This window comes from Phocoena sinus, chromosome 18 (genome assembly GCF_008692025.1).
Source record: "Phocoena sinus isolate mPhoSin1 chromosome 18, mPhoSin1.pri, whole genome shotgun sequence".
Classification (NCBI taxonomy): Eukaryota; Metazoa; Chordata; class Mammalia; order Artiodactyla; family Phocoenidae; genus Phocoena; species Phocoena sinus.
The window spans coordinates 6,729,948-6,753,298 of record NC_045780.1 but is presented as its reverse complement, the minus strand read 5'-3'; the positions used below and the strand labels follow the sequence as shown (position 1 = coordinate 6,753,298).

Below are 23,351 nucleotides of genomic sequence, written 5' to 3'. Positions count from 1 at the left end.
CTATTCTTTGTGTTTCTGGCTGCTAGTTTAGGTCTCAGTGTAAGTATCATCTCCTCAGAGAGCCCTTCAATGAAGCCTTCCTAAAGCTCCCTATTCTAGAGCCTTGTTTCCTTTATAGCACTTTCTTTCAAGTTACCTTTTGTTTGTTTGCTTGTTTACATACCCAGTGTGTCCATAGTAGGTGCTTTTTTTCTTTTTTGGCTGAATGCATGATTAATACCATGGAGAGATTCTTAACATTATCTTGAGGAAAAGAAAAAATTTATATTTTTTTGAGCATGATCATACTGTGTAAAAAAAAATGTTAATAGTCTTTAGATGGTGGGAATCTATTTTTTTTTAATAGCAAAAGAGAAAAACTCTTCCAACTTGCAGTTTTACATCTAGATATAACTTTCGAGATCATTGAATACAATCAGTACCTCCCTAATCAGGGAACATGGATAATAATATGCTGGTTTACATTTTTACAAAAAGATGTAGAGTTTACAAAATACATTCACATACTGTCTCATTTGAGCTTCAGAATAGATTGTGAGTAGTTAGGGTATTCTCTGTATGTAAGCCCTGATCTAGCCACGGGGCATGTGACCTTGGGTAAGTCATCTGCAGAATGAGAAAATGAGGGTGGTGTGAATATCCAGTAACTTAATATATATCAAAACATTTTTCAGACTCTGCAGTATGAAACAGATGTTGATAGTAGTGATGTTACAACTAAGAAACTTAGCTCCCAGAACAGTCAAGTAATATGTCTGGGATGTCACAGCTATTAAGTGCTAGGTCTGATAACCAGACCCAGGCTGTACAGTGTACTGGAAAAACCTGCCACTTAACTTTGGCAAGATAGCTAACCTCAGTTAAGCCTCAGTCTGCTCACCTGGAAAATAAAGGTAATATCTGCTTTATATAATTATAGTTAGCACACTTTCTGACACATGGTAAGTAGTCAGTAAATCCTGTTGTCATCACCACCAACAATAATATCAAGCATGTCAGAAATCACTAGAATGGTAGTTTGGTAAGTCTCACAGGTTTTTTAATTCTTTGCTGAATTCCCTCATTTGAGAAGTAATTCACATGTATGTTGTATAATAGCTGTGTGCAGCATAGTAAGACCACTTAGAAGTGGTTTGTTTTCCACGTATCTTCTAATTGTACATGCTTCAGGCTACCGTATTCAGATTTAAATTATGAAAATCATAATGGTTTAAAGACTGAAACATTTGTAGAGTGATTGCAAACATTCAGAGGACCTTGAGTCTTTGGAATAAGGATTGTTAGTAAGCATGTGGAATGTAGCTGCTGCTTTTTAGGGTTACCTCTTCAGTGGTTGCTATGGCTTGTTAGAGACAGCACCGTGATCCTGGTAATCATGGTATTTTCCTCTTTCTCTCTAATGGCCCCCTAATGATTTTATTGACGCACTTTAGGGAGAATGATTAGCTGGTTCCGTACTTGTACCATGCCTTCATTAAGGATATTTAATAATGCTGCCACAAATACCCACTCTGTAAAAAACTGGCCAATGGTGAGAGGAAGTAGAAGGAAGTACAGACACAGAAGGAATTGAAGGTCTTGTGTTTCCTGTCCTTAAGGAGTTTATAGTCTAATTGAGGAGATAGGAGTTACATGTTTAATTCAAAGGATTAATAGGCCTAAATGTATGGCAAACCACATATATAAGGCAGGAAATAATTGAGCAAGGTTAGGAAAAGGACAAATTAAGGACAGCCATTTTATTTGATTGAAGCGAATTATTCCTTATATATAAATATGAGACTAACAGCACTTTAAGGTCTTAGAATTTAGAGTTAAATGTTCATACTTATTTTATCTGATCTTTGCAGTAGCCATTACAGGTAAAGTAACAGTCATTAAAGTGCCTCCCAGATGCATGTAGGTAATGTATGTAATGTGAATTAAACAACAGATTTGAAAACATATTGGGGAATGTCAGGAGGGAATTAGGAGAGTAGTAGTCTCCAGCACTATCCTGGCCTAACGTAAATGTGTTAGGAGACCTTAAAGAAGATGAGGGGTATTCAGAGAACCCTATGTTGATGAAAACGTCCTATGGAGACATTACTACCCTCCTTTAATTCTAAGATTCTGTCTGTACTCCTCAAACATACTTTACTCACCAGCTAAGCTTGTGTTGACTGTATTACATCTCATTCACAAAATAACAAAGCATCTAGCATATACTTTTCCTCTTTCCTTTCCTTTTTTGTGACCTGAAGAAATGTACAGTTTTGATGGGGAGACAAAGACAAACCAACAGAACACGGGTGCATAGAACACACGGGTGCACAGAACACAGAATATGGGGAATAAGAAAAATACATAAAGATTTTTTTTTTCTTTAGAGCCTATTTGATTAGGTTGTGTTTTCGTGAGGTATTTCTACTAATAAATATGTAAATGATTAATGTGTAAGTACATGAACTGCTTATTCCATGGCACTGTAATTGAAATGTCAGTTGTTAAAGAAAAGAGACACTTACATGTTCTCTTTACGTGGCAGGGACTTCCCGCCCTCAAGTTTTTTCCTAAAATTTTCCTGTCATTTCCTTAAATCTAGAATAGGAAACCCTTGGGGAATAGCAGCTGAATTTAGAACAGTACCTAATTAAAAAGCTGAAGGAATCTGCAAATAATACCTTTTAGTAGAATGGCCTTACCAGTTGTGATCAGAATTCAGACCAAGTCATGAAAAAGATCCACGATTATATCCTTATTAGTTTATCACCTAAAAGAACTGTGGCTCCAAAAGGTAGAAAATATATGGAATACATACAAACCAAGTTCTGGGTTCTTATATATTTACATGGGAAGACATTCACATATCTTAAAATTCAGATAAATGTCACATCTAATCAGTACTGTAGCCACCCGAGTAGAGTTATAGATTTCTTTGAGTAAACAGAAAAATTAAGCATATATACATTAATAGTAAACCTGAATCTAAGGGTCAGAGTCGTCCCACCCAAGGTAGAGGCACCATTCATATTGAACGGATCGTTGATTATTTTGAGTTTTTTTCATTTTTTATTATAATTGTTGACTGCAAAGGCAGATGATTTGTATGTATATGTTTGACAACTTCCTGGCAGGTAACGGTCAGTGTCTTGTTTGGAGGTCAGTAAGACATCCTTTGGGTTGGAGGCAGGCTGCTGAGGGACCTGTCTCCTTCTCTAAGTTCTGGTGTCATTGATGCAGCAGCTATCATGCAGGTTCAGCTGGCCGTTGTGGTTGCAGGCAAGGGTCTGTCCCTGGGCCTCTCTGATCTTGAAGAAATCTTAACAGCTGAGATGGTAGCCCTAAAAGTTTCATAGGAGAGTTATCCCAAAATTGTTTGTGATGGTATAATTTTTTTATTAGACAAATGTCTTTTACTTCCTGGAAGATTTTGAATTAAGTTTAAAAAGAAGACACAAATAAGCAATCTCTCCATATTTGGCAGTTTGTGTAGTTTTCATAGTTAAGAGAATTAGACTTCTTTGAATAATAAGACTGCCTTATAATTATAATTAAAAAAAACTTTTCATCATAGAAAGTTTCAGACATTCATAGAAGTGGAAAATATAGTCTAAAGGACTCCTATGTACCTATCACCATGCTTCAACAATTAAAAACATGTATACCATTCTTATTATACCTATTCACCATCATCCTCCCCCAACAAGTTGTTTTTAATAATTTTAAAACAGATCCCAGGTTTTGGGTCATTTTTCCTTAAATTCTTAAGTATGAATCTCTAACAGATAAGAATTTATATAATCATGACTTCATTATCACAGTAATTCCTTAATAACATTTACTCTGCAGTCCATATTGAGATCTCCCTTATTTTACTTAAGAGTTGGTTTGTTCAAATTAAGATCTAAAAGGGTTTGCATGTTGCATATTATTATGTCATCTGAGTATCTTTTATTCTCTTAGTTCCCTCCCTCTTTAACCCCCTTTTTCTCTCTCTTCCTATGCCATTGACTTGTTGGAAGAGCTGGACATATGTCTTGTACAATGTACTGCATTTTGGGTTTGGTTTAAGTTTTGCTTTTTCATAGTGTTATTTTATTTCTTCCTCTATTCCTCAGTTTTCCTGTAAACTGGTATTGAAGTCTAGAGACTCAATTAGATTCAGGTTCAATGTAATTCCAATTCTTAAAAATTGAGAAATAATTCACATACCATAATATTCACCCTTTTAAAAAAAGTGTACAGTTCAGTGGATTTTTTGGAATGTTCACAGAGTTGTGTAAACATCTTTTTAAGGTATCTTTAAACAGAAACACATAAAAAATCAGGTTATGCATTCATTGGTTGATGAAATTGTTACCAGAGGCTCACAACCTAACCCTAATAGTAGTGGCTCAGTATCCTCTTACTCAGTGTTCATGAAACTGTGTAGAACAGAACTACTACGTATAATGAGAATCAACCATACCTAGGACTGGAATTGCTGGATCATAGGACAGCTCTGTGTTTAACATTTTGAGGACCTGCCAAACTGTTTTCCAGAGCGGCTGTACCATTTTACATTCCCCTCAGCAATATTTGAGGATTCCAGTTTCACCACACCTTTGCCAACACTTATTGTCTATTGTTTTGGTTATAACCATCCTAGTGGGTTTGAAATGATATCTTATTGTGGTCTTGATTTTGATTTCTCTGATGGCTGACTAAATGATGCTGAGGTCAATGTACTTTCAATGTAAAATATGTAATTGAGTTGATTTTTTTTTTTTTGCTTGTGATTTCTAGGATAAACACTTATAAGTGTATTTACATTACTGTGACATTGACAAGAATTTAAGGTTCATGTTTTTATAAGTTTAGTTTATTAGTTTTTTTTTTTTTTTTGCGGTGCGCGGGCCTCTCACTGCTGTGGCCTCTCCCGTTGCAGAGCACAGGCTCCAGACGCGCAGGCTCAGCGGCCATGGCTCACGGGCCCAGCTGCTCCGCGGCATGTGGGATCCTCCCAGACCGGGGCACGAACCCGTGTCCCCTGCATCGGCAGGCGGACTCTCAACCACTGCGCCACCAGGGAAGCCCCAGTTTATTAGTTTTATAGGAATTATTAAGTAATTGGGAAGATTTGCCATCAGGTAGTTGAAATATGTAAAGAGGAAAAAAATCTATTGAATTTATAATTGCAGTTTAAAATTTAAGAAGTTAATCAAAAGTCAAGTGATACATTTTGAGATTTGTAAATTGAATAAGAATTAAAGGTAATTTTAGAAGCTAGAACTAACTTGGAGACCCTGTCTCTTCATCTCTTTCTCTCTAGTTTGAGTCATCGCTGAGCTCTCTCTCCATCCTCCAGCCCTTCGCCCCTGCCCCTGCCTTCTTGTCTTCACAGAACAGCTAGTCCAAAACTAGTCCTGTATGCGCACCAGTGAATCTTTTGGATTTGAACCTCTGTTAGTAGTTCCTTTGAATCTTTGTTTCCTGGGGTGAGGAGATGGTGCTCCAAGATTGGTGTTGCCAAGAGCAGTGGAGGGGGAAATTGACAGAAAATGAACAGATGACGCTATCAAGCCCCCAGTAAATACAACATAGAAGACAACATTAAGAACAGGAATCAAAGTTAATTAATTCAGTGTATTTCTGGAGTGGTTAGTAGAAGTCATGGTAATTGTTCCTCCGTTTAACTTCCTGATAGAGATTATTTATTGATTTGTTTTTACTTTTATTTTTAAAAAGCAGGACAACTCAGATTTGTTTATTTAGGAAGCATACATTTTGGAGACAAATGGAGTAGTCCAGGGGCTTCAGCCAGGGGCCAGGGGCTCTGACCACGAACACTGATCCTGAAGTAAATTCTACGTGCACATATGTGAATAATTCATTAAATAATAGTGACTGAGTGAAGTAATGAAACCAGCCTCAGAAGAATCTTATTAAAGTGTCAGATGAGTCATTTGAAGTAAAAAACCGTGAGGTACTTGTAAAACTTTGGATGCTCTCTGCAGGCTGAACTAACTAAAACTTGTCAATAATTACAGGCAATTTAGCCTAGTGGCTGAAAGTGCAGGCCCTGGAACCAGGGTTGGATTGAAACCCAGCTCTGGTACTTCTTAACCAGGTTTGGGTAGGTTATTTAGTCTCTGCTTAGTTTCCTCCTCTGTAGACACAGGCGTAGTAATAGTAACTTTCCCATAGGGTTGGTGTGAGGATCAAATGAGTCAACATAGGAAAAACACCTAAAAGATGAACTGGCACACAGTAAGAGTTATGGGTGTTTGTGATTACTAATAATGTTACTGCTTTTCACTTCATATTAGGTGTATTTTAGTCATATTATTACAATAGATTACATAGACTTAGGAATTCGCTGGGAAACTAACTGCCGTAAATAGCCTTTTTTCTATAGAAATGTAATCCAGGTTTCAAACAGTGGATTTACACGTGAAGCCTTGGGACATCAAAGCTTATAAATGAGAGGTGGTTAGGATCCAGATGACTTAGTATTTGCTAGATTAAAGTCACTACCAGGAAGGTTGTTCCTCGAAGGCATGAGGTCCTGTGCACATAAAAATTTATGTATATGTGATCAAAACCGCTAATTCCATTCATGAGTGAGTAGCCTGAATACTTGAATGTGAAATGAGTGTTTGCAGTCTTATCATTTAGGAGTGCCAAGAAAGACTCTTTGGGCTCCAGGAGGTAATAATCCTAACAGTAACTTTGGGTAGAATTCTGCCTTTGTTATTTGTAGTCCTGATGCATTTAGTTCTTCCCCACAACTGCTGCAAGAAAGCATAATCAAATGCATAGCCTTGTGGAATTACTTTTGAAGAAAACGGGAAAAATAATTTTTTTATATTCCCTAAGAAAGCAATTTTTATGCCCTATTAGTACTTTCTAAAACGGAAGATAGAGTAAGGACAGTATGTTAGGGATTGGTAATTGTTCAAACATTAACGTCATGAATATTCTGAAAATAAGCTCTAATATAAGAAATCAAAGTGATAGGAACACTGTTATTAAGCTCTTACAATGAGAGATCAAGAGACTCATTAAATATCTTTCCCAGACTTTTGTATCTATTTTATGGTGTTCGTTACTCTGAGCTATTGTTGATATACGTTAGAAACTTCTGAAATTCCTCACTTACTCTTGTGGATTTTGTTTAATAGACATGAGTGTAGGCTATTTTATTGATTTAAAAAATAGAACATTGCTCAGCGTATAGCGTATAGCATATAGTCCAAGTCAGAAGATAGTCATACTTAACTGACCTGCACCAATTTATTTGGATTTCTAACTATCTTCTGTTTTTTTTTATACCTTAGACAATTTTTCTTTAACTCTGAACCTAAGTTTCTAAATTTGCAGAAAGCATAAGTGATATTTTCTAGCTCAGTGCCAGGGGTTCTTTAGTTCTTGAAATGTTTCTCTGGCAAAGATGTATTCTACTCTTTTCATGTCCATGTTTCTAGACAATTGTCTAATCTGCTCATAACAGTCTTTCCTCCTTATAAATATTCCTTCTTTTGCTCTCTGTTAGTCATTTACTTTTTCCCAGGAGTTCATCTGCCCTTTTCCTTAACTGTTTCTTTGTAAAGTTTTTCCTTTTAGTTTTAATTTGTACTTTACTACTGTGTAGTTTTCTTCTTTGTTTCCCCTCTTTGAAGCCATCTGCTGCCATTGCACTTGCTTTCTGTATTGTAATGCTAAACGATTTGATGCTGCTGGGTTTATATTTATATTCAGTAACAACTTCTATGAACATACAGTTCCTGTGTTTTTTTAAATGGATAGCATGATGCATTCACCCCCAACGATGAACACTTAGTGATTACGTTAAGTAATAACGTTCTTAGCTTAGATGGTATACCCTGCATAGATGCAGAATTTTACGCTATATTTTCCTGATAATTGTACTTAATATTATATGCTGATGTCGATGCATTTACGTGTCTGCCTTTTTCGTTTCCTGCTTGTTTTGTAGAGTTCTGCTGCTACATAATTTTGTCACACTAAACCTAAGTAAAATCATTGATTATGGTTTTAAAATTTAGTAAATAACAATGAATAAAACAATTATATTCAAGTAAGAATTCATGAGTATTCCAGAGACATTAATTTATAAATGAGAACCTCGATGTTAAGAGCACACGAGGTTGCGGCTCTCTGGGGCACCACTGAGTGACAGTATCACTAGGCACAGGTTGATGCAAATTGTCTGCGTGAGCTGAATAGGCCTGTGAAGCGCAGGCAGCCTGGAACAATCGGCGTCTTCATAGCCAGACAGAATGTATTCTTCTTAAACAGGAGAGTTTGCTATCACTTTTGAATAATGAGTTGACTACAAACATACTGTAAAGAATAGGATGATTTTCTAAAATGTCTTTTTCTTTTTTCCCTCTTCAGGGTAACTGTTTTTTATTATCACTATGGGCTGTTTCAGGGCACGTAGTCCATGATAGTTGTGTGTGGAAAACAGTGAGTCTATCATCACCTAACTGTGTATAATAGTAAAAACATTAGAATACATATTTTCCTTGGTAGTTGTTGGTAGATCCACTTCCGGGTTATACTTAAAGTATCCTGTTACATTGTGGAAATATTTTAGGAATGTTGGCTGTAGTCTGGCATATTCTAGTACATTACTCATTCATCCTCCAGTATATTAAATACGTAGTAGTTTTCAGGCACAGTGACTGAGGTTAACTATATGAATTCATTTAAAATGCAATTTTCGTCTTTAGAGCTAAAAGTAGGATTTAATTGGGAAACAAAACCCAGCCAAAGGCTCATCTCCAAAATTGTTTTGTCGTACACACATAAGCAACTGTGCTTGTGTATGTTAAGTTAGCAACTTATGAAAGAAGAGAACTATGAAGTTTTAAGATTGATTTTTCCACCCTCGAGGACCATGATTTAATTGGAGAGTTAAAACACATGACATAAACTGTATCTTCCTACAAGAAATGATATGATATATGTAGGATGACCTTATTATTTATTGTCTAGATTGAGATATTTCTGAGAGTAAAAGGGGGCACTGCACGTCATAATAGCGAGACAACAATTGTACAACGACGATCACAATTCTTCCAGGCAAACGTGGACACATAGGGTCACCCCAGTATACACCCATGATTGGGTAGAAACTCTGACGTAGGAACGAGCAGTGTAGGCTGAAGTTGTCACATAGGCTTCAAAGGAGACATTAGAACTGAAAGAGAGGAATCAGGAAGTCATTCTCGTGATTCTTGCCAGGATAGGATTCATAGTGAATATATCAATTTGGCTGGAGTAGAAATTTGCCCAGGGAAATAGTACTACAGTCAGCCCTCCGTATCTGTGGGTTCCACATCCGTGGGTACAGACACCCTAAGCCCACTTACTGTACCATGCCATTTTGTGTAAGGGAGACGGGCACCCGCCACGGCCCCGGAGCCCCAATCCAGTGGACACCGAGGGGCAGCTGTGGTTGGATTGGGCTGAGAAGTTTCGACTGTGGCTATGTGATCTTGAGAAGTTACTTCACCTCCGTGTCCCCATTTACTATCTATAAGATGGAGACAGTAGTACCTGTCTCACAGGGTTGTACGGCCACGAACTGCATACTTTCATGCAAAGTACTATGTAGCACGTTCAAGTGATAAGTAAATGTTAGCTACCTGTAGCACACTGACAATTTTAATTGTCAAAAGTGTTTGGAAATGTGCAGGGTGGATTGGGGGTGAGAGAGGCAGCAGAGAGAACCTGAAAGGATTTAGTAACAGAGAGGGGAGAGGAGAAAACAGGGCAGAGTAAATGATGGCTCTGAGCTTTCAAGCCTGAGTGACTGGGAGACCGGGAGAGCTGAGCAGAAATAAATAAGTTGGGAGGGAAACCTGTTGTTTAGGAAGGGATAAGTTCAAATTTAAACATATGATTTTGAGGGGACAGCAGGCTCTCTAATTAGAAATGGTCGCCGACAGTTGGAGAAGTGAAAGTGGTCCTCCATGGAGAATGGGGGTGTCCCAAGCAGAGGCAGCTGAGGCCTCGGGTGTGGATGAGGATGTCTCCTGCATAGGGTGTTGGAAAGAAAAGATTGATGAGGGAACATTGGAAAGCCCGTATTTGGAGTAAGTGCAAGAGGAAAGAGAACAACTAAAAAGAGGTTCAAAGGAACAGGAAAAGTATTCTCCAAAGTATGTTTTACTGAACACTAGATCTGTGGGATGGTAACGGGTAATATGGGAAAGAAAATTGGTTCTGTGGTTAAAAACTACAACTGTGTGAAAGTTAAATGAATTTGTTCATTGCAAGAATTCTCTGGGTTTTTAATATGTTAGCATACATGGCAAATCTCCAAGAGGGGAATATATGAAGTAATGTTTTGCAGATTTATCCGATCACTTGAACCCTTTTCTCACCCAGAATACTTAATGGATGCTAGTGTTCCAGAAAACACATTTTGGGAATTATAGAAGCCTAACAAGGAAAGATTTTCAAGAGGGAAGGAGTTAAACTGTGCCAAATGTTGCAGAAAGACTAAGGAACATGAGAAATGAGAGGAAGCTATCTATACTTGATGTTTTTTATTAGATGGCCCTCGGTGACCTTCACGAGTACAGTTCACTAGTGTGACTTCAATAGGCACAGGTTTATAGGGAATTAAAGATAAGAGTTAGTGATGTGACCAGGAAATCAAGGCAGTGGGTTTACATCATTACATCTCTGTTAATTCAAATACGAAGTGTGACGGATAGGAATAACTTGGTCATTAGTGAATGTTTATATATCCTATGCATTTTTATTATGCATAATAAAATGGTTATATTTCTAAATAACATGCCCTTTTTGTTTAATGTTAATCATATATTAGAGCTGGAAGGGACTTTAACAGTCATCTGGGACAATCCCTCAGAGAACTATTAAGTTTTTCTTTCTTAGGGCAAAGGCACACATTAAAATTATTTTCTTTTCTAGCCACAGCCAGACCATCAAGTCTAAACCATTTTCCTCATGTTTTTTAAAAAGTGGGAGGGACTTCCCTGGTGGCACAGTGGTTAGGAATCTGCCTGCCGATGTAGGGGACACGGGTTCGAGCCCTGGTCCGGGAAGATCCCACATACCATGGAGCAACTAAGCCTGTGCGCCACAACTGCTGAGCCTGCGCTCTAGAGCCCGCGAGCCACAACTGTTGAGCCCACGAGCCACAATTACTGAACCTTGTGCACCTAGAGCCCGTGCTCTGCGACAAGAGAAGCCACCGCAGTGAGAAGCCCACGCACCGCAACGAAGAGTAGCCCCCGCTCGCTGCAACTAGAGAAAGCCGGCACGCAGCAACGAAGGCCCAATACAGCCAAAAATAAATAAATTAATTAATTAAAAAAAAAAAAGTATATGGGAAAGATAAGACTTATCAATTGTGTGTTTTTAATGGGTCCATCTTATGTGAATTTTACTCTAATATTAAAGACCATTTTGGATATATACTGTCCTTTCATTTGACAGTGATGCAAATGTTTAATTCACAGTTACGCTGTAAAGAGGAAAGTCATTTTGACCTCCTCTAACAGCAGGTGTAGATGATTTTAATTAAAACTGTTTCAGCACTTTTTTGTGATAAAATATGCCATAGAACTGATGGCTGATTTTCTGTTCCATGCAAATCAGGCTCTGCGTCAACACACCACGCCCGACAAGTCTGAAAATCCGTACTGAGCGGTGTAGGCTGGAGTGGCCACACAAACTACTCCTGTGTGCCATTCAAGGAAGCAGACTTGAATTTCAGTGACCTTCTTGCCTTAGCCTCACTGTCCGTGGAGGTGGGTGAATGCTTGAGAGCAAACCCAGAGTACTGGAGAGCTACTGGTCATCTTTGTATCTTCTACAGCATCTAGCCTAGTTGCTTGTTTAACAGACATTTGTGTGTTCAGTCTCTGGGAATATCAGCTGAAAGTAGAAGTCTTGAATACTCTGATACAGACCCCTGTTCCCCTTGGAAATTCACAAATTCATTTTGGCACATGAAAGATTCTGAGAAGTTTTGCAGTGAGGAAACTTTGAATTTTGCTTTATAAATTTTTTGTGTGTGTTTAGATTGTAGTAAAGTACATATAATATTTACCATCTTAACCATTTTTAAATGTACAGTTCAGTGGTATTAAAGGCATTCATAGTGTTCTGCAACCATCACCACCATCCATCTCCAGAACTCTTTTCGTCTTGAAAAACTGAAACTCTTTACTCATTAAACAGTAACTCCACATTCCTCCTTCCCCAAGCTCCTTGCAGATACCTTGTTTGAATTTTTTAACCTGGCACTTCCAAACTTATTTTACAGTAAATGAAAACTCTTTTCCTCTTGACATTTACTTATATTCTCTAGAAGTTCCATCATTCAGAGAAATGCAGGATTAGTTTTCAGCTAGTATGTAGCAGATAAGGAGTATTTTTGCCTCAAAAGTTGCCTGACTCCTAAGAGAAAAGCAAGCCCTTCTGGAGTGCCTATCTGAATAAGACATAAGTCCAATATTTTGAAAGCTCTAGAGGAGACTGGGAGGGTGGTTTAGGGAGGCACTGAAGTTATGCTGGAGCAAACCCTGACCTAGGAGAGAGGCTTGGGTTCCTGTTCTGCTTTGCCACTAACTAGCTAGTCTTCCAGGGCCTTTTGCCTTGTCTGTTCCCTGTCTAAGAGCTGGATGAATCCTGAGACTCCCTGCAATCTTAAAAGTTGAATGATTGAGGAATACTGTAAAAGGCATGGAATTTATAGTACTGAGAATTTGATAATAGCTTAGAAGAAGTAGAGGAAGAGCATCTGGGAACTGACACCCACAGGAACCTCAAATGTAACCTGGCACACACCTCAAATAATGGCAAAGCCAAGACAAGTGTAAGAAGTATAGATGTCTGAAAGATTCATGCTGTGTCATACCTGGATTTATCGGAGTAGCTAGGTGATTAGAGAGAAGAGACAGTGCTATATAGTAGGTGCCAAAATACAATGTATGTAAGGAAAAGTTCTAGTACTTAGTTGGTAGTCAATAAATATTAGTTTCTTCTCTCATGATTTTAGGCTGTTAGCCAGAAAACTTAACACCATTGTATTTCCACTAAGGAGAGATGGGCAGAGAAAAAAACTGTCACCTTCCTGAAGTACATGAAAATACATATTATGAATATAGAAAAAGTTCTCTCCCTTCCCCAGTGTCCTTTATTGCTTTGCTTTTGCCATTTCCCTTTCTCCTGTCTGTAATTTAATATATTAAGTGCTTGGTTGACAGAAACAATTGTACTGAACTGTTGTTCTTATTAAAGTGAGTTATAAGACCTAAAAATCCTCAAAACAAGGGTTTCCCTGTATACAAACCCAGTGTCCCAAAGAGAGTGCTTTACTTTCATTCAGAGTTGCTGTTTAGTTGATAGTATGTATAGGAAATCAGACTGCTACTATTTCATATTGAAATCTTGTTAAAGCAGCTAGTTTGTATCCTATTTAGGGGCACGTTTTAAAGGGATATCCTATAGTCAGGTTTTAAAGTGATGCAAAATCATAATTTAATTCCATTACTAACATGTTTTCTAAGTTTATAGGATTTAGAACTTGAAGGAAAAATTATAATATTAAGAATAATTTTCAAGGATTCTCAAGAAAATATATTATCCAGTTTTCTCATGGAATTTTAATTTTATCCAAGTTTCCCAAACTTATTTTAAAGTAAACGTACATTATTAAGTATCTAAAGAAAGAGCACCATGTGGTTAGTGTTACGTGACTTACTAAACTGATGAGGGTTATGACGACGATGTAACAGGAGACGTGTGATAAGAGTCAGTCAGGCACTTACTATGTGCCAGGCACTAAATGCTGCACAAATTTTAAGCTACAGTGTTTGATTTTAAATTGTACTTGTAAGAACTCAACATTTTCTTTGTTTCTTCACTGATGAAAAAAAAAAAGTCAATCTATATAGAAAGCGAGTAGGCTAATTCACTATTATTATCAATTCATTTTTATTGTCCAGTGGTCAAAAAATAATGACTATAAACAGTTGATGGGTTCATGTAATTCAAAAAGCGTTAAGTGTTGCTTTGGGATGTAGTTCTCCCACGTTTCAAAATGAGTCAAATGTTCTGGAGATTAACATTCCACGTAACATGAGATGTTGTAAAAGTTTTACTTGGGACTTAAGCTAGAGAACTCTCTGACCTCCCCTTTACCTATTTTTCAGGGTAGGTGAGTGTTTCTACAATTAAAAATAAGGAATCCCACTGAGTTTTTACCTCTAAAGATTTCATATTTCATGTATATTAGACTCTACATCATTTTAAGTGTTAAAAAGAAGACAGAAACAGATCCCATAGTTTTAATCCATTTAGCAAGTCTCAGTGTACCTGAGTTTAAGACTACATAATACAAGTAAATTCCGAGACAAGAATTCAGGTGTATTTTCTTAGAAGTTAAAATCTGTTTTCATGAATGCCTTATATTAACTTCTTCACAAATAGGACTGCTCCTTCATTCCAGTAGAAAGTAGGAATGCTGTCTTGGCTTCTTCAGTTCTATTTTGAAATTCTTCTCCTGCTCTTCTTTCAAAAATTTAGTTTTATCGTTTCATCCAGGATGGTTAGGCTCGGGAGAATTTTTTATGTCATCCCCTGTCAAACATATGAGCCCAGAGTGTGTGTGGATTGGGGTAGGGAGCATGGGGGCACCGAGCGCTCCGACCAGAAGGAACAGCCTGGGTAAAGGCCTTGAGGCAGGGAAGAACTTGGCGATTTTGAGGAACTGAAAGAAGGTACCTGTCATTGGGGCATAGTGGGGGCAAGTGTGATCTAGATGACAGAGAATAATCATGGAGACCATGGTGAGGAATTCGCCAGGACCACTTGGTTTGCTTGAGCAGAATGGCAGACAGCAGGTTCTGGGTTGTTAGTGCACTGGGTTCAGCTCTCAGCTTCCCACTTACTAAGGTCTCTACACTCCTTCCCACAGCTCTGAAATGTGGGTAGGAACACCTGCGTCAGAGCCTGGCTAGACTAGTGCTAACTAGGTGCCTGTGTAGTAAGCCACACAAAAGACGGCAGGCCGGTAGCATTTTTACTTCTTTTCCCTACCCTGGAATCTCCAGCTCACAGGTTCTCCGTTCTGTTCTCTTTTATGTTCATTCAGCAAATATTTGTTGAGCATTTTGTAGCCACGCCTGTCCTCCATAATTATGTTTGTATGTCTCATAGCTTCAAGGGTATGAAATCCTCCAGGGATTTCATATTAAATGTTTTGTAATCCAGGCACCAAACATAGTGTCTGTTTCAGAAAACGTTTGAATAAAACAACTAAAAGAAAGTTTGTGAAATATATAATTATCCTATTTTAGCACTGCAGTTACTTGAATAATTCGTTTTAAATCAGTCCTGTGTAGAAACGTGAACACATTCCTCCTTCATTCCATTTTTCTTTAACATACAGTTAACAAAAATTCAAAATATGCCATTTATAAAAATCCGTAACTCTAGAAAAGAAATGCTTATCTGTTTTCAACTTCATACCTTGTCTTAAGTCAATGGTCGGTTTATATTTTTTCCTCTAGATCAAGTAGCTATTTTAATACAAGATTATGTTTTAAAAAGCGCTTTTCATCTTCAAATGAAAATAAGAAAAATAAGTAGAGACAAACATAATACCATATCAACTATTAGCAAGTTGAGCGCTTGTTTTTACATCTTTTTATCTCAAGGTAATTATGGATTCACATGCAACTGTAAGAAGTAGTACAGAAAAATCCCATACACCCTTCACCTACTTTTCCCTAATGGTAGTATCTTATAACTAGTACAGTAGCTCAACAGGAAATTGACGCTAATAAAATCCACAGACTTTATTCGGATTTCTCCAGTTTTGCATGCACTCATTCATGTCTGTGCAGTTGTATCACACGTGCAGATGTAAACACAGCAGCACACATTGCAGTTCCACCCCCGGGATCCCCGTGCTTCCTTTATAAACACAGCCACTGCCTTCCCTTCTTCCTAAAACCTGGCCACCACTCATCTCTTCTCCATCTCTACCTTAGTCATTTCAAGAACATTGTATCAGTGGAATCATACGGTATGTAGCCTTTTAGATTGACTTTTTTTTTTTTTTTTACTGGGTATAATCCCCTTGAGATAAATTGAGAGCTTTTAAAAAGTGATTTTCAAAGGAAGTCTAACATCTTTCCCACTGGCCACTTATTCATCCTTTAGCAAAAAAGGCAGGAATGAGCACTGCAAAGGCCAAGGTGCTTCCCTAGGAAGTGGAGTAGTGTGCCCCAGGACTCAGTTTACTCCTCAGAGACTCTCAGGGAAGTCACGGGTTCCTTTTTTGATCAACATGTTGATCTTTTTGTAGAAAACAGCCATATTTTCATATTTCTTTTACAGCGCATGGTCCACCTCCTATTGCCCGTTTATATTCCAGTTAGTCCCCTCTTCCATGCCCCCTCTTTCCTTCCTCTAAATTTTTCCATCCTGACCAGTTGAAAACAAATTGTTGAGTGAATTAAGCTCTAGGTGAGATTTCTCCAAATTGATATAATGTAACAAATAGGAATGGCAATCAATTTGACCGAAAACTTTTTTTTTTAACTTGAAATTACGTGCATGGAAGAGCTTCCGTTGTTTCCATTGGCCTTACGGGAAATTATCGTGGTAGTTCTACCACACTAATAGTCTTGTTTTGTTTTGCCTCAAAAGTAATTATAAAATATATAATTCATTTGGATGACCTAAGTGCCATCCCTTGGGGATTTCATTACATAATAGGAGCTCCGTCTCATACCAAGTCATTGAGTCCTAATTAACAGTTTTGTTTTTAGATAAGTATGTATATCAGTATATCACATTTTAAGCTGTAAATAAGAGTGTTGTAATCCGTCGATGTGTTGAGAATCCCACTACCTCATGAGCAGAGGTTCTTTTAAGGTATTTTATAGATTGATTTGGCTTCAAAGAAGTAAAAAGGTCTTTCATTAATGAGTATTTAAATAATTAATACATAATCTTCTAAAAGAAAATTCCTACAAAGAAATTTGTAGGAATTGCTATACATTTACTGAGGGGAGCTATAATTGACATTATTTATCTGAATAAGCCTGAGAGATTCTAACTATAATATAAGAACAATTAACTGCTGACCAACCTGTGTAGCTAGATGTTTGTCTGGGTGATTGCTTTCAGGACTTCTTCTAAAGGAAATGATGGGAATTCAGTGTTTTTCCTCCCTTGGTGTTACAGTCCTAAGATATACTTGACTGCATACTGAGGCAGATGGATTCATGCTTCTAGTCTAGGGACAAGGCTGTCACATAGATATAAGCATAGGAACAAGTCCAGACTCATCTGTTAATCTAACGTATCAATAAACCCAGTCTTTATCTTCATTTGAAAACTAGGCACAATATACATGTTAATATGGGAGCTCAAGATTAACTTCACTTTTCAGAGCGCCTTACTAAATGACAGCATTTATATAAATTGTGCCATATTGCTGACACTAAAGATCCAGACCCTGACAAATTAAACACCGAGGGTTCTACACATTGAAATATCCACACGTCCGTGTCACTACCACAAAATTACTATCCATTCTCATTCTACTTACTACACTTGTCATTTAATAAAATGCCCAGAATGTGGAAGCCTGGATTTTGATCTTGGTGCTGACCTATCTAGTCTGCATCTCTACTTGAGTCTTCAAACTGAAGAAACTGAAACATTAGTGAGTCAACAAATACCGGTTGAACACCTACTACGTGCCAGGCACTGCTCCAGGCAGTGGAAGTGTTTCAGGCAATGTGTTACTTTACTCAGCCACTTAGTTTTGTGGGTTTATTGCTGTTAGTTTTAATTTTGGACTTAAGCTTCTTTCCAAATGCAGTCTTTAACTGCTACTGTCAGTTACAGATAGTTTAACGGTAAGATTTGATAAATTCTTAGGTTGATGTACTTTTAGACTTACTCTTGCAGTTGTCACGTTCTCCCCTTTCCCCACCCAAAGGGGTGATTAGTTTCCCTCTAAGTAGGTTTTAAAGTCTTACTCTGCTTTCTGTTCTCATTTTGTAGCCCAAAGCCACTTTCAAACTTTACCACGCATTATAAACTTAAATGTTTTCTGGGGCCAGCCAGGTCTAAGTGTATGAAGCAGACCAGTGTGAGTGTATCGAGATTAGTAGGGTGTGTGTCAAACTGAAAAGTTCATGCCCACCTGTAAACATTTTAAAAAATACTTTTTAACCTGTGTCAAACACATCTACAGGCCAGAAGTTTTCAACATTCTGAACATCTAGATAAACATAAATTTGTTAGACCGTTGACTTTTAAATATGAAAGTGAAATATCAGTTTGTTAGTGACAGTGATTATATCAGTTTTAAAATAGGAAATGCCAAGAACTTTGCAGCATGAATGCACTTAGTGTTATGTATTTATGGGGTGGAGGTATGTGGATTATTTTGTTTTTGTTTCATGTATTGTGGATGTCTTGCCATGTCAAATCATATAGATCTATATCTTACGTCATTTAATGACTGTGGGAAATTTCCATAGTAAGGATGTGCTATCATTTACTTTTCCATTTCCATATTGGTGGATATTAGGGAAAATCTAAAGTATGCATTAGTGTAAACTTTATAGAAGATAAGGATTAGGTCCTCCTTCCCTCTTTTCTTTGCTATTTTTAAATATAATTTGAAGAAAAGCTCAATAGAAATGAACGTTAAACTTAAAAGTTGATTCCAGGAAATAGTAGGTTCATATCACTTACATAACTCTTAGGAAGCCTGAATTTAATTATATTTCTTTCTGGTTAAGCAGAGACATGTGGCTGAACCATTATGAAGGGCATAATTTCTTGGGCATTAATAACTGAAGGGCTGTTACACAGTAGTTTGAAGCTATTAAAAGATTCCATATAAGTTCAGAGCAAATATGTATTTACCAATATTCACACGTAAGGAGACAGACAGCCTTGAATGGTGATATATGTGTGAGAACTAAAATTCACATTGTATCGTGTAGATGTTAGGTTTCTTGCTTTGGGAATCACTCATTACTTGTTATAGGAGATGAATAAGGTGGTGCTTTCTTACAATAAAATCATCCTTGCAAACTATTACTTGAATTTTGTTCTAATGGAACTTAGAGTTTCTGAATCAAATTACTTCTTTATAGCAGTGTGATTTCATCAGATCTCTTCCTGTATTAAGTTCTTTGGTCTAAGTTCATTTTAATTAGGAAAGGCAGCAAAAATTCATATTGGACATATTGAAAGGGCTTTTCACCTGAAATGTAGATTTTTCTTTTATCTTTTAAAATACTTTAAAAATTGAGATATAGTGTACATACAGTTAGAATACAGTTTCTAATATGGAACCTAGTTCTATTCCATCTACTATGGAATTCAGTTGCATTCCATTGAATGCAGAATTGTTTGTGTATAGCTTTTTTTTTTTTTTTTTTTTTTTTGCGGTACGCCGGCCTCTCACTGTTGTGGCCTCTCCCGTTGCGGAGCACAGGATCCGGACGCGCGGGCTCAGCGGCCATGGCTCACGGGCCTAGCAGCTCTGCGGCATGTGGGATCTTCCCGGACCGGGGCACGAACCCGTGTCCCCTGCATCGGCAGGCGGACTCTCAACCACTGCGCCACCAGGGAAGCCCGTGTATAGCATTTTTCTAGAGGAGATATTTTATAACTTTCAGCACACTTTCAAAGCGGTGAGGCGCTGGGAGTGGCAATGGCCACTGTTGTGGCAGATAGTAGTAAATCAGTGACCTGGCATCCTGGTGTTGCTGCAGTAGGCACCAGTGTTTTCACTGTAGGCTTTGTCATCTTAAAGATTTTCTGGGGTTTTTTTTCTGAGGAAAAAAAAATGTTAGTAACTGAGGAGGAGAGCTTGGGTAACCTAGGACCTGGCGCAATTCAAACTGGTACAATGACATTCTCTGTTCTCTCTATATAAAGAAGCTAGGCTAGTCCCAGCGCTGAGCTCAGGACTGGAAGTTTTAGGAAGGTGTTATTTGGTCTCTTAACAGACGCCTGGAGGTATAGAAAACCGCACTTGTATTTCTGTAACTTATAGGGGAAATTAATGAATATCGTGGTTTTAAATAATATCATTAATTATGGATAAAGACAAAAATGAAAAAGTGAACTTTTTGGAAAATACATGGACTTGGAATTGTAAATCCTGTGGATCTCAGAATTTGTAGTTCTCTCATCCAGTTTAGGTTTTCCGGTGAGGGTGAATCTGTGTTCTTTGTCACACATGGCGCCTCCTCCCCTTCCCACAGAAATGAGCGATCATGTAATTGGGATTAAAGTAATTACAATTATTGAATCCTCTATTAACTCTAATAAAGTTCTTTAAAATTATAGTTTCTGGTTCATTTGTTTAGGTTTGAAAATTTTTTATAGGATAAAAAGTTGTATATAATCCTTGTCTCTTTCTTTTTCCTAAGAAGCAGATTAGCAAGTAACTATTTTTCCTGTTTAGTGATGTGATCTGCAGGGTAACCAGTATTAGCATTTCAATGGAAAATGTGTATTTTGTAGTTATAGTGATAACCTGTAAAATTCTGAGCATTGCTGGAGTAAAGTTTAAAAGTATAATGAATTTTGGTTTTCCTTTGTTCGTTTATTATGGTAAATTACCCCCCCACATATATATATTAAATAATGGAAATAAAATCATGTCTCAAATTCCCATTCTTTAAAAAGAATCTTTTTATAATTTAAGTAAATAAAAACCAGGAAATGGCATTAGTAATAACTGAGAATGTTATTGAAATGAAAAGATTATGAGTTATTATTTTATTTAAAAAATTTCAAGATTTATATTAAAAGAATCATTGTCTTCTTTCAGATAAACTTGCGCCTCATCTTGGTAAGCGGGAAAACAAAAGAGTTCCTGTTTTCTCCTAATGATTCTGCTTCTGACATTGCAAAGCATGTGTATGACAATTGGCCAATGGGTGAGTGGTATTTTTCTCTTGAGAATGAATAATGTTAATTCTTCATGCCCTACCTTGTTTCACAAACATTTTGAAAAAGTTGTAAGTAAATAAAAGAGAACAAACAAATGATTGAGGGTATAAGGCTTAAAGTTAAGGGGGTTGCTGCATCCTTCCTGGGTTTTGCTTTTCAGCTCCTTCACTGCAGAATGATAACGGAGCCAGTGCATCAAGTCCCTGGTTGGCTTTAGAGCTGTTTTAATGTATTGATAAAAGAAAATTATTTTTTTTAAAGAATACACAAGGTGGCTAACACACACACACACACACATACACACTTTCATATCAGTAACCCTATTTATACCAAAACACAAATAAAAGGAAAGAAAAACTGTCTTTAACAAATTTTAATACGTTCTCTTTGGTCTATTCTATACATAGCCTGTTTAAAATTGAGCTTGACACAAAGTTAATTTCTAATTCATGTCACTTCCTGTGTTCTCTGAACTACTACAAGGTCAAGAAGGTATAAAATCCATTTATACATTGCATTTTCAAGCCAGTATCCATGACAAACAGAATTTGGGCGCGGGGGCGGGGCGTGTGTATGTCTTATTCCTTTCTCTGATTCTTTTCTATGTAATAAGACCGGCTTGCCATCCTCAAGTGAGTCTTTAGCTTATGTTCTTCCTTTAAACTTAACCCAAGTCATCTTGACCCTTTTAATGGCATGTACCATAGTGATATGACTGTTTCAGCTGATTTCACTTAATTTTACTACCAAAGCAGCTTGGACTTTTAAATCACAAGACTTGTTTTAACAAAGAACACAGTGTATACAAAATGAATCAATTAGGTCAGTGTTTCTCAACCTAAAAAATATATATGGAACTCCTTACAGGAAGAAAATTCTTGTAGATTCCCTAGTGCTGACTTATTTTTGTTATAATGTTTATTTTTAAGGATAGAAACATATAACTCAATTAACTCTTTATCCTTATTAACTTGTATACAACCATAAAACTAAAACAGATCTACAAAGAAAATGCAAATAGAACTCTAAAACCGGTAACGTTCAAACTAACAACTCCAATGTGCCACATGATATATTTTTGCTAAAACGAACTCACTGCTTGCACCGTGAATATGGTACTGCTGAGTGTGGCATGCCTCTGCTACTACTTGCTGTATGAGAACCCAGTTATCTGCAGATTCACCACAAAACCTTCATTCACACAGTGTACCAAATTGTCATTCAGCCTTCACTTAACAAGAATGCATCGTTTATGTATTAAGTCAACCTCTGTTCTTTTCTTGTTAACCTCTTGACAAAGAAGTACTGCTTGGCACCAGTACAATCATAAACTTAAATGCATACATGGGCACTAAAATCCCAAGGCTGTACTTGGTTGTAAGGTAATTATCTGAATTATCTAGATAATCTCTTGCAGATTATCATTAAAATGAAAACAGAATCTAGAACTTATTGAAGAGGACTTTGAGACCCTAAGAACCTGTCTTTGTGGATTCATAGACCTGAGTTTAAGAAATACTCTGCTTTAGACAAACACTTTCAAATGACTGGATCTTTCTTCTCACTGATAACCAAGGAACAAGTCAACACTAGCTCCTAAGTCAGGAAGAGACTGAAGCTAGAGGTCATAGATACGAAGGCATTTCAGAAGAGCTGAAGTAAACTAAACTTGGGTTCTTAGAATACTGGATTTTCTTCATAGCCAGACAGGGTAGATAAGTAAGAGTATGGAAAGCGTTTTTAAATACCTGTGTGGTGGTGATGTTGTACTAAGTGTAAAGATGCCTTTTGTGACTTTTGTGGGGTGGAGGTTGAAGATAGGCTTTTGACATCTGTGGGCGTGTTGTAGAAGAGGGCACTACAACCCCGGCTGCAAGGGTTACGCCATAACTTGAGGTAAAGGAGATAGTTTCACCTTCGTGATTGTTTGACTTAGACATTAAAAGTAGTTTCAGTTCTTTAAAGTATCCTGATTAATGGTAAACAAAGGTGAGATTCAAGTGCAGGTCCGTAACATAGTTTCCCAAACCATCTACCAGTGTTGGAAATTGTATCAATTCTATGTTACTTATTTTCATAGAAAAGGTTTTTGAACCCAATCTTTTCCTCAGTTTGCCAGTTCTACTCAGCAGTTTTAGACACTGCAGGGAATAAAAATAAGTAATTTTTATTTTATATAAAGCATTAAAAAATCGAGGTCTGCTTTGTATCACATAATGCACTAAAGGTCAGCAAATGTAAATATTTATTGGTGCTAATAATAAAAGTAGTGAGTATTAAATTAGTAGAAGGAAATACTTTGTGCGATATATTTTTGGAAGGAGTGGGTTTCCTTTGGTATATTCTTGTGCAGCTTAGTGGAATATTGTTAATAG

General features: G+C 37.2%; 1 protein-coding gene and 1 long non-coding RNA gene across 2 annotated transcripts in view; one reads left to right on the top strand and one right to left on the bottom strand.

The window, feature by feature from the left end:
- The window catches only part of UBL3 (ubiquitin like 3), a 70,940-nt gene that overhangs the window by 37,007 nt on the left and 10,582 nt on the right, over positions 1-23,351 (top strand). Inside the window, exon 2 of the mRNA XM_032610990.1 lies at positions 20,855-20,963. Coding sequence (XP_032466881.1) covers positions 20,855-20,963 — 109 coding nt within the window. The remainder of the gene's footprint in view (positions 1-20,854; positions 20,964-23,351) is intronic.
- LOC116743005 overlaps positions 8,453-23,351 on the bottom strand; it is a 95,814-nt gene continuing 80,915 nt past the window's right edge. Inside the window, exon 5 of the long non-coding RNA XR_004346650.1 lies at positions 8,453-9,190. This is a non-coding gene — a long non-coding RNA (uncharacterized LOC116743005). The remainder of the gene's footprint in view (positions 9,191-23,351) is intronic.